This window comes from Brienomyrus brachyistius, chromosome 7 (genome assembly GCF_023856365.1).
Source record: "Brienomyrus brachyistius isolate T26 chromosome 7, BBRACH_0.4, whole genome shotgun sequence".
Classification (NCBI taxonomy): domain Eukaryota; kingdom Metazoa; phylum Chordata; class Actinopteri; order Osteoglossiformes; family Mormyridae; genus Brienomyrus; species Brienomyrus brachyistius.
Genome location: NC_064539.1, coordinates 7,776,846 through 7,789,504, shown reverse-complemented (window position 1 = coordinate 7,789,504; position 12,659 = coordinate 7,776,846). Strand labels below are relative to the sequence as shown.

The 12,659-nt window shown below is 43.3% G+C and overlaps 1 protein-coding gene across 2 annotated transcripts in view; it reads right to left on the bottom strand.

The window, feature by feature from the left end:
• The window catches only part of stxbp1a (syntaxin binding protein 1a), a 29,043-nt gene extending 21,628 nt beyond the window's left edge, over positions 1-7,415 (bottom strand). Inside the window, exon 1 of one of the 2 annotated variants that reach the window (XM_049019806.1) lies at positions 7,231-7,415. In XM_049019806.1, the coding sequence (XP_048875763.1) occupies positions 7,231-7,267 (37 nt within the window). In that variant the 5' untranslated portion in view covers positions 7,268-7,415. The remainder of the gene's footprint in view (positions 1-7,230) is intronic. The other variant, XM_049019807.1, reaches the window with a different exon arrangement.
• Between the last annotated feature and the right edge of the window lie 5,244 nt (positions 7,416-12,659).

The window sequence follows — 12,659 nt, the reverse complement described above, 5'->3', positions numbered from 1 at the left end:
TATCTGCCCGAACTTCTCCTATGGTGCGATGGAATCCTTGCCTGAGTGTTGGCAGTAAGGGGCCGGCCACTCCTTCTGGCAGAGAAAGCATGCCAACACACCACCGTACATGCAGGTGGACACAGGGCTCTCCACTGGGCGTTAGCAACTCAATATTATGATAATTTAGGAACATGGAGACCCAAAACTGAGATGCAGCTCTTACTGAGTGCGTGGGGGTGCAGGACTCAAGGAGACACTAAAGTGTCTGGTGCCTTCTGTCAGAGCCGGTTCCGAAAGCCATTGCCTGGTCCACAGCAATTCGGACACCTGAGATTTATCCCAGGGAAAGAAAAAAACCCGGATGGAATAAAATCAAACCGTTTTCTGGCAGATTGATGTATAGTTTTAACCACAGTTAGGAATTGACACCTTTGCGTAATTCCTCAAAACGAGCAGTTGCGATAATGAAAAAACAAAGTGGAATGAAGAGGATTTAGCTCACTGGTGCAGGTGGCAACCTGAAGCCTTCAGCCCAAGGGGGACCCTCTGTTATACCCTGAGGGAGCCGAATGTCACCTAATGTCACCCAGAGCAAAGCTACCTACAGCTGACAAACACACCCGCCACACGGAAGAGTTCTGTCCATTATAGCTAAGTATTATAATGTTATCACCTTTACATGCCAGTTGATTATATGTTATTCCAAGAATTCTGTAATTTGTACTGTTTGAACCAACACAACCACATGTGTAAACCACAACCCTGTGCTGGACCAGCAGTTAGGAAAGACTTATAGATGCATGTTATGCGTCATATACACTAGCTGTCTATCGAACAGTGTATCTCACATGAGGTTAAAGCACAGAATCTTCATGCTCGAATATTATTGCTTCAGTATACAAAATAATACACGTACAATGGAACTCTATGAGGGGCCTGGAGGCAGCCTGACACAACTTGCCCCCCATTTGCAGTCCAGCGTACCAGAAGGTTGTGGGTTTAAACCCCAGTTCCCCGCCCCTCTGCATTTGTGGCCCAGTTTCCACCCTAATATGAGCACCGACAGTGAGCATCGCCCATCCTCCACCTTAAACAGTGTGCTCTTTAAAAACCAATCAGATACATCAATTGCTATTCTCAGGTGGGGGAGGGGGTACTGTGGTATGTGGCAGAAAGCACCAGAAGCACCTCGGAGATACGGAAATTATGTAAGAAGACAGTCGGTGGGCTTCAGTGATCCTGCTGACTTCCTGTCGTGAGCTAATTTTAGTCGTTACCAGGGCCTTGCCTAAAACCGCCTTTAAGCAAATCACTATTTCTATTGTGCTTTGATCGCTGTGTCGAAAGAACACATTTATTGTGTTTTTATTGGGGGGTTTTTAAGGCAGAATAACTCTGAACATTGTTCTGATAGCTGCGCACCCAAAACAGGACGCATGAGTATGCAGAAAACGCTGCAAGGTTACCGTCGGAATTCTGGATTAGAGGTGACCGCGATAGCAGACGTCGGCTGCCGTGAATGGCTAGGGAGGGTGCTGACGGGCGCTCGTGGAGGTAGCACATCCGCTCCCTAGGGATGCCATGACCCTTGGCTCACCCCCCGAAATACACCAGTAAGTGACAGTGTCCAGTAGCCCAAGCGAAAGTGAAATGTGCTCTTAGAGAGGATTCTATCAGTGCCTAATCAGGACATATACCTAAAGAAACATAGACAAACATTTCCTCATATGGATCAGGTTTTATATAGTTTGTTGTGAGACTGTTCGCTAAACAGTGTTTAAAATTGAATCTTTGTTGTTCCAAAATTATTTTAAAATCTTTCTTACATCACATCCTTTCACAATATGAATAATACACGTTTGCCCATTGCGATATCACAATATACACTGCACCCGCCGCCCCTCCCCCGCTGGGGTAAATTCAGTCCCCCCCCCCTCATGTCACATCCGTGTGATGCCACTGTCCATTGGCCAGATTGTATTTTCTGAGAACTGCCCCACCCCCTTGTAGGGTCACTGGGGCGCGTAGGCAAAATGACTTTGTGGGAAGAACCTGGATTATCAGCATAATCGAACCCGCAACCATGGAGGCCACAATGGTACTGAACCACCTCACAATGATGCTTCACGTCATTATGCAAGACAACTCATATATATGTCACTGGCCAATGAAACCCGACGATGTCATCTGAGGGGGTCAAATGTGTGACATGTAGCTGACCAATGAAAAGATGTTTTATGAAATCAGGTAGTATTTATATTTGTACTAGTTACTAGTGATATCTTCCTATTTGTAATGCTATGGATGTCTCATTACATTTCTGTGAAAATGCTTTTTCACGCTTCAGGATGGATTTTTGCAGATAACTGTTTCATCGATCATCAACAATATATATTATACTTATTATACTGTGTGTGTGTATATTACACACACAGCCACATGGAGGCACACTGAGGTGCTGAAATCTGTGTATCTCACAGAAGCTGAGCAGAACGCATCGCCGAGGCGCCCCGCCGTCTCTCTGCGGGACCGACACCGACTCGCGGCCTCCAGCTTCATGCAGGACCCTGCATGCCCCACCGTCCTCGCCTCACAGCCCCTCAACCGGCAGGCATCACTGGTGAGTCACTAAACACTCCGGGAGGGTGTGATTCAACGTCACGCCCATCTCACCCATTCACTACAGAGAGGGAGACACACTTGTACATATCTGCACAAATCTGAACAGTGGTTGCAGCCATACAGCCTTAAGGTCCACAGCAGAGTTCCCCAATTCCGGTCCTGAACGGTCAGCCTGCAACACAGTTTCCAGGTTTCCCTGCTCAAAAACACTTCACTCAGCTCACGAGCTAACTGCCAGGTTTAGTAGGCATGTTTCTACAGGGAAATCTGCAAACTGTGTTGCAGACTGGTCCTCCAGGACTGGAATTGGGGAACCCTGGTCTACAACAAGCATATGCACTGTAGGCGATTGGACGATGCTTTTTCCCTTGGCCCTCTGGGGGATGTAGTCCTGAGAGTGGCGGCCATTTTCCCAGATGGCTTCCACTGTGCCATGGGTTCCCTGCCATGCTGGACTTTCGCACTGAATTTTTGAGAGCTCTCAGGTGGGTGGGGCGTGGGGGTGGAATAGGACTCTGAGTGAAGTATTTATAAAAATGCCGTGTTCAGTGACCCTGTGGACTGCAACATCACTGAGAATGTTTCCCCAGCCTGTCAGATTAAGTGGGCTAGCACTAATATCTGCCGCTCCACCTCCACCTCCCGCCTCTCCCTCCATTCCACCCCTCATCTCTCCACTTCCCTCTCACCCTTTTTCTTAAGCAGCATCTCCTTCCTATTCTCCTTGGTAGAGACCTATCCCAGTTCCTGTCCTTTTCCTACTCCAGGCTGGAATAAAATGACACCTTTGTTCGGGGCAGTATCTCTGAGCTCCGCTCTGCCCCGTCATGGATGTCGCTGTAAATACACTTTGAGCGGAAAGGGAGGTCGGTCGGCAGCCTGGGAGAGGCCAGATCAACAGCAGCCCCTCGGCTATAGGAGAAAGAAACACCCTTGAGGGAGATTTTGCCAGGGGACTGTTATCTTGTTGCTGGCCAGTCCTGCTGCTGTAAGCTACTGTATTTGATTGCGGTTTGCAGCCCCCGCCTGTACTTTCCCAGACAGAAAGTGCTCATTTAATTTTTGAAACTGCTGAACAGTGAAACAGAACAGTGAGATTTACACTGAAGATTAACTGTCCGAGCGGCCTGTCTGCCAAGGGTCGGAGCGATCTGGGGGGGGGGGGGGGGGGGTGACCTGATCCAAGGTTGCAGAGGCGTCCCACCTCCTGGTCGATTTTGGCTGGAAGCTGCAGTCTACGCGTGTTTTTTTGGGGAGGTGGGGGGAGGGGGGGTGAGACTCCTGTACCATAGACTCTCTGCAAGTCTGAGGTCCTTTTGTGGAGGAATGTCTTACAGGAGGGTGATAATGCTGCAGCAGAGGCTGATACATACAGGGCTGACGGAGAAACTACCTTCCTCATTCCTGCATCTTCTCATTCGTCCCAATGTCTTACTCTAGGCCCAACATGGTCCCGACCCTTTCCAGTAAAACAGAGTTTGGTGATGGGTGTGGCAGTCAGCTGATCAGGCTTCCCTGCTCCTTCCCATGTGAATTGTATATATTATATTTAAACATAGTGTACTTGAATGGAGTACCATGCTTGTGGCATGGGGACAGACCACATAAAAATGTCGGCCATTCATCTCCCAGCCTTCAAGGGGCCAAAGGCCCCCCCGCACAGCCCCCAGGTCACCCTGGGCCTCAATGGCAATTATTCAGACTTGCACATGAGAATAGATGCGACTGTGTTGTTATCTTAACTGCAGAATTAGTTTATCTCCTTGTGCCAGGTGACACCCACGTTTCTATTATGGGAAAACATAAGACAGCATTGTACATGAAATGTGGTTTTTCAGTATAATTATATTAACTGAGTCTACTCTGAATATATTTTACTGTGCTGAATTATGACTGCATAAACTGCACCCATGTTTACAACAGTTTTTTTTTTTAACTGGTTTGTTCACCAAAGTCATGGATATATGTTGTTAAAAATATATATTTTAACATCCCAAAACGGTTAGATAAGATAATCCAGAAATCTAAAGCATTTCTAAAACACAGTACAAAATAACATGCTACAGTTAACTGAAGTTACCAATTTGTCCGTAGGTGTGCATGCGTGAATGAATGGTGCGTTAGTGTGCCCTGCAGAGGGTTCAAGTCCCCTCCAGTATTACTCCCTGCCTTGCACTCATAACCTCCTGAATAGGCTCCAGACCCCCACACCACACTAAATAGGATAACTAGTTACAGAAAATGGATGGATGGATGGATGGATGGATGGATAGATAGATATATATTATCCACAAGGCTTTTCCTCTCGGAAGGACTCGCCACCGCATAATGTGCTGAGTCCGTTTTTTGCACTTACATACGAAATGCTGCTCAAGTCAAATTTAAAATTAAAGTGACGGAGAAAAAAAAACGGAATCATCTGAAATTACGGGGAATTGCGACTTCTCTAAGAAGCGCCACCTGGCTTTCACATTTAAATTATACATTAATATCGGGAAACTTATACAACAAACCCTTTATTTAAGTCCAATCTAATAAGTGGGCTTCATCACCGTCAGCATCTCCAAGTGTTTTGCGCAATACTGTGGCGTTTTTCTCTCTCTTCTGTTTGCACGTTTCCACCAGGCAAACCGTGAACGGCGGCTATATATTCGCTCTGCAACGAAACCCCCCCCACCCCCGCCACGCAGTCAATGGTCGTATTACAGCCGCTTTTAAATCAAGCACCTGCCGCCGAGACAACAATACGCAGCCCGCAGCTGTTCGGGGGCTGAGGCCGGGGCCCAGGTGCTGCTTCATGCGTAACTGGTCGTTCGTCAGGGAGGGATGCATCGGTTCTCCTTTACACCGCCTACATTCTCACTGTTTTGTTATTTGTTTTATTTGTGCTCTTTTGTAGGTCGGCAAAATGTGAGATGCTCGCCTTCTCGCATATTCCACGTCTGGGTCACTACATCCCAGTAGATGTCCGTTGTTTTCCAGCCCTTTTTCAGGCCCCATGGTTTCACAGCCTTAATATCATATAGCCAAACGCTTCAAATACATTTATTAACGTCGACCGATCATCAAGAATTACACGGCATATATGCCTACATTTATTTTATATAGCAAATGTATCATTTATTATATTATTGACATTTTTTACATGCGAATATATTCTATCGGTGCCTTCATAACGGTTCATAACACCAAAGAGGGAATATGCGTCTAATGCATAGGAGGAAATATGTACACTGGTCATATTTGGGAACTAGGCTATATGTTAATTATAAGCAATGGGCTGTAACACCATTTGACCAAGTCTAAAATTCTGAAGAGCTGCTCTTAGAAGTACGGCTCCATTTTCTCTACCCCGTAAAATTAGCGTTTTTACTCGGCATGATTAAGCCAAGATTGGCTTTCTTAAGCCAAATATTTGCTGTTTGTTGCCACCGAGCCCAGCAGGATGATCCGCATTGAAGGCGTATTTTCGTTCATAATTATTAACAACATAATTAAAAACAAAATAGAGGATAACTATTCGAGATCTAACAAATAATGGGTTTATAGCGAGGCTCCTAAACCGTACCGAGTCACCCATAAATCAAACTGAAAGTATGACTACACACCGAGGCGCTGCCCATGATCCGAGCTCCCTATAACGAAAACCGATTAAAGGAACAAAAATGTGCTTTTCATCCTGTTTTTTTCTCAATACATCGTCTTTCACAACCCCATCAATCAGTCCGGTTCGCATCTGTGAACCGGGGGAGGCTGTACGTGCGCTTTATGCTGAGTGCAAACTGAACTACGCATTTCACGCTTATTATTTATACCACTCATGTACTGCACGCTTTCGTACACTTCGCCATTAGCTGAGGCGTTTCTCTGGGAGAAATAAGTGTTTCCATTATAAGGTCAAAACAATATAGCAATTTAGGAAACAAACATACACGCATATTCCAGTTTATATATATATATATATATATATATATATATATATATATATATATATATATATATATATATATATATATATAGGGACGGTATATGTGTGTGAAATAATAATATGTGCATATATATTTATATTTAAAATATGGTGGTGATCATTCTGCTGTTTCACAACCTCATTGCAATTAAGTGTAATTTTTTATTTTAATTAACTACATAATGTGTGTCAGAAAAAAACACGGTCTATAAAATCTGCTGCTGATGTCCTATAGGCTGGCAACACAACGCCGCATAAATCGTTTTTTCCCATTGAAGAGATGGGCGTACCTCGGTTTTTCGCCCCGGCCAAGCTTTTTCCGCACGACTGTCAGGCAGCATATGCCCGGCAGCCAAATAAAATGAGAAATAAAGAAATATACGCAAAATTATCTAACAGTCACGCTACCGTCCGCATCTTTAGAGCCCACGATGAGGAAATATAACGTAATGCGCCTTGTCCCAGCGGTGATCACAGCCGTACAATGGTACAATGCATCTAAATTACCCGCATCCGCATCCGACTGGAGCGGATAGGCGTATAAACGGACAGATTCCTCCCCGTTCAGAATAACGCAGAGCATCACCATTTGGAATCACACCGATAAACATGAAGGACACCAAGACAATGGTGCGGAAAAGACAATGCAGCATTCTTACTTTCGCCGACCACCGCCTTCAGACCGATGGGTGCCATGATTCCTCTCTTTTCTCGAAGCTGCCTGTGTGTTTTTCTTCCTCTCCGTCCCTCTCAGTCTCCCACCCCGTCTCTGCAAGAGCGACTGCACACCTCACATCGCAGCTGACTGCGGAGATTCGAGCGGAGGGGCAACGTCACTGCGTCGCTGCAAAAACCTCCTCCTCTTCTGCCCCCCCCCCCTCCTCCAGCCCCCCTTCCACTCCCTGACCGTGACTCGCCATCAGGTTCATTTACCAAAAAAACATCCCGTTTTTTAAGTCACTGCAGATATGCAGCCCAGACATCTCGTTTCTAGAAAGTTTTGGATTTTCCGTCTCCGTTCTGCGCGCCTTTGTTGTCGCATTTAGTGACTTATTTACATACTCGGCGTGTTTGTAGACATATTTAATCGTTTGTGGGCTCGCAGCGTTTGTTTAATCTACTTTAAAAAGAAACAAATGTGCAATGGCTAATTCTGTTGAATCCGAATAAAAAGAAGAATATCAAGCACCGGAATTAGTAGCACACTTATGTCACCGAAAAACAGAACCTCTGAAAATCGACTTCCGGCGAAGGGAAACGGATTTTAAAATATAGTACGATATTTTATAGCACGTTGGGAACGGAAATACGAAGTAACTTGGAAAATTGCCAGAGTAAAGTCATTTCCTTACGTTTTGGATGCTTTTTTTGTGTTTCTCGGATGTGTGCCTTATGTTGTCATGGTTTTCGGTTGAGTGGCTTGAGAGCAGCCAAAGGATTCTATCCGTTATGTCACATTGCATTCATGTGTTCAGACAAATCCTCATAAGTAGGATACACTTAATTATGAGTTCATTTTAAATGTTAGCATTTTAAATCGGCTAGCAAGTTGGCGCCCCTTCAGATGTTGGCACCCTAGGGGGGGGGTTGCCAGTGTCGCCCATGCCAGCGGATTTCAATCCTGCTTCTGGAGCACCGCACTGCCAAAATGTTTTCATTCCAACCGACACTGTTTTGAACTTGCTGCATTCACTAATAAGCATCTGAGCCTTTATTAAGGTAAGGTTAGAATTAAAATATTCTGTAGGTGGGGGTCCTCCAGGAAAAGGATTGAGAACCACTGGCCTAAAGGACTTACCAGCCCTGGCCTATATTTTCACACGTACACTGTTAAATATGACCAGGACTAGGGCTCGGCAGACCCAGCGAGAAGAGGCGGTCCTACCAATTTCAGAGTTTAGTACGAGATGGGAGATGAATTACAGCGAAAATCAACACATTATTGTCACGCTCGGTCATTGGGCGGGTGACCGCGCCGGCGGGCGAGCGAGCAGGAAGTAGGCGAGCAGGCAGAAGTAGGGTGAACGGGGATTTATTAGATGGACAGGGAGCAGGGAACATCACACGACGACTAACATCAGCCCACATCAACTAACAGCAACTAACATCAATGACCGACAAGGGGAACAGGCAGGACCAGGACTTAAGTAAGACAGGACTAATCAAAGTAATCAGACAACGCTGGAAACAATCAGGGAAGAACACGTGGGTAACCAGGGGGCGTGGCACACATGAGGAGCGGACGGGTCGGGCGTCACAATTATGATTTAACTATAAATTATTGTTCGATCTGAGCTTAAATGGCCTAGATTATACAATTTATTACCTGAATTGGGCTAATGCATTAAAATGGGTTTAGCTGGCAATTTTTAGAGCAGGAAAATTATTACATACAACCAGGACCAGGTATGATATTAGGGCGCTTTCCACTGCAGCAGGTACCAAAAATACGGTACTATTGGATTTCCACTAACACAGCGCTAGATGGGTATTTTTATACTGCATATTATAGGGCTGGGTCTTAACACCAACATGCCATGTTATGTGCATGCAATTCTTATATTGCTAGTCATCTGTAAAAAGGCTTCATCCTACCTTCAATTATGCACCAGTTTTAACTACACTTTTTAGTAATTACTAATTTTTCTTGTTTTGCAAAAAGTTCGTATTACTAAATCAAGATATTTGTTTGTAATATTCAACTGAATGATGCGGTGTAATGACACATGCCACAAAGGAAAGGGGCCCATTCAAAATTTAGCTGGTGCGAGTCAGAGCCGCTCGTGCTGGTGGCTGCACGCGGCCGAAAGTTGTGTGTCTGTGAAAGCAGCATTACATCGCATGGTGATTGTGTAAATGAACTAGTTGTAGATAACTTCCTGGGAAAACCGATTATCCAAAAGACCAGTCTGGTGACAAGAAGTTAGCTAAACGCTAAAGTTAGCGTGTTGCTAACGACGTTAGTTTTTTCTTTCGGTTCACAGTTTAGCACACGTTATTGCATATATTTTTGCTGTTTTATTGATCACATTTTAACCATAACGTTAACATTCAAGCTGACATTTCTGTCGGTTCACAATTAATAAAGCTTGTAGGCCTAATATCAGCATTAGTGTTTCTATGTACTTCCTAAGACTATCTTAGATCTGTAGGATGTAGGAACGTTCCAATATAAATGGTGTTTAAGGTTGCACATGAGTGATTTGTTGCATTTAGAGGAGTAATTTAGCAAATTTTTCTAAAAGATCAGTAGTCAGTCTTTGCAGAGATTGATAATGGTTTTGATTATAGTAGAGTTAATGTATCTGCAGTTGTTATTGAAATAAAAGTTTTCTTACATTCTATTATTACGGGTTCTTGTGAAGAGGCAGTGGAGGTGAAAGTAGTGTGAATTTTTATGTGGGAAAGGGGGTTACCCGTTAAAACATGGGGATGCAATAGAACTGTGCTGTTTCCTTCCTTACACCAATAATGTGTGTGTCCATTTGACTCCATTAATGCACTGAAGGTCCATTTACGCGTATCTAAGATTAACCGGAATGTGCAACCGTGTTCAGTTGCCTGAGTAACTACTCACTGTCAGTTATGTGCTTCATTGGTTCTGCTTTCTTATAGCCTACTAATTTCTTGTTATTTTCTCAATGTAACTTGTGTTGTCATTTCACTCACACTAAAGAGTCAATTGGTATTTAGACGCTGATGCTCACAGACGTTCTTGTTATCCTTGGTGACAACCACACGGACTTCTATAAAGCAGGCTTTGTAAGTAAACTTACTTTCGCAAAGATGATCTAAAACCATGACGGCGTAATCTTGAATTTTCACCCTGTCTTTGATAAACCATCTGAGCATGCATTTGTAATGAAATAACAAGATATTGTTCCGCTTAGTACAGTCTGTCCATTCAGTTAGTTCCTGTGGGATTTGGTGAGGTTTCCAGTCCACCACAATCTCCCAGCACCCCAATACCATGAGAATGGATAGGTGTTCTTTTGTGGAGGTCAAAATGTTAAACATTTACACAAGAAAAATTTTTAGCAACAAATTCCTTCCATCCCCTTTTGGGTGATGTTTGTTCAAGCTTCCTTAACACTCATAAGCAATTCCCACATTCCCATCCCATCTGACTCTCACATGACTAGACTATATTGCTTAACATTATTGGTGGTTATTTAATGAAAAATGTCACGATTGTGCTCTCATGTTGTTAAGGTTCTGATGACTCATTCTACCACCTTGACATAGGGCTCCTCCTTGTTGAGCATGTAGGTGCTGTGCTCTCATCTTCCCTCCATCCCAGTCCAGCCTCACTGAAGAACATCGAGGGAGAAGTCATGAAGGACAACGTCGAAGACCTGCCAAAAGCTGTGTGCATTCTCTTTGGACCTACATATGCACTGTGTCTCATCCACTACAAGTCTATGAAGAGCATGTTCCATTTCATCCAACAAGTACTTCTCATGTTGGGCCACAGGGAATTAAATCCCAGCTTACAAACCCTAAAAAATCAGCTTGCAATGTAATGAAATGTATATGCTTTGTCACATATACTGTGGGGGACCATGGTTGCGTTATTTTTTTCTGATTTTTTTTGTGTTACAATCTCATGCCTCTGTATTCACCATTGTTATTGTGTCCCCTTTGACCGCAACAGCCCCCCCAAGCCTTTGTAAATTTGGTAACACAAAACACTCACATGGTTTCATTCCCCTTTGTTGTGTGTGTTATTTTGAATTATGTAAGAAAATATTTATGCTTAATAATGAGGAACGGGAACGTTGAACTTTTAGAGGCTTGTAACCAGTTTTAACGCGCGTCTTTGTGTCTAGTCGTCCGCAAGGCTTTGGCATATTGTTGAATCACACATTCCTTCTCCGAATAATAATTTTATTATTAATCCCTGGGGGGGGGGGGTTGTCTTTTTCATCTCCCCCATCTTGCTCTGCATGAGAGCAGCCAGGCGTTGCAGGGAGCTGGGAGATAAGCTATGGGCCCAACCTATGTGCTGAGGGGAGGCTATAGGACTGGTGACCTTTCCATTATGGGCACAGAGATTTGGCCAACGGAGCCACATGCTGCCCCCAGTAGTTACTACTTGTGAATTGTTACAACAGTTTTAATGCTTTTTACTTGCCCTTTGGTTGACAAATGTATTTATTGGTGCAATGACACATTTAAATTGTTACCTTGTTTTATTGTTTTCTCACAAGAAAATACACTGGAACATTGACATGTATTGTTTACCGTCTTCCCCTCCAGATTTATTGAAACAATATATTTAATATAGTATCCTAAAAATGGTATGATTAATAAAATTATGAGAATACATTATTTGCATTAAATTATTTTAAGTAGCGATAAATATTGGTTGTTATATATTTTGTGTGTATAACTTAATGTAGTTATTTTATACAACTTTCACACCAGAAAGAAATCCTTTATGTGAACTAATGATTTTGAGTAAAGACTATTAATGTAAAGGGTAACACTTTATAATAACAGTACATGAATTAGCATGTACTAATACATGAATTAGTCATTTCTTGACTATGAATTAATGATGGGCTAAGACATGTATTAATCAAGAACTAATGAAGAACTAACGTAACTACGACATGAGTCATATGAATTAAGGCATAAATAGCACCGCCTTAATTCATGTTAGTTCCTGCATGTTAGTTAATGTATTAATTAACACTTTGCGGTAAACTAAATAAAACATGTTCTAAAAGAAAGATGGCACAATGCAAAATCGTTTAGAAATTTGTCACCTGCAGCTGTCACAAACATCAGTGAATGATTTCACCTAACTCATCCAACATACAGCGATGCATTCACTGATGTCTGTGACAGCTGCAGGTGACATCCCCTTCACGCCATAACCTGACATTGTTTCAGTGGATTTCTCTCTGTCAGAGGTTTTAAATTGGATCTCAGTGACGAGAGACATTGAGTTGTAAACAGCATCTTGTAAGTTTGGGAGTCTGTCCGGAATTAGGCTACCCTGAATTGCTTCAGTAAATATTAAGGTATTTTTATTTGCCTCACTGAACAAATATAAAATGGATTACAGGCACTTTGTATCTTC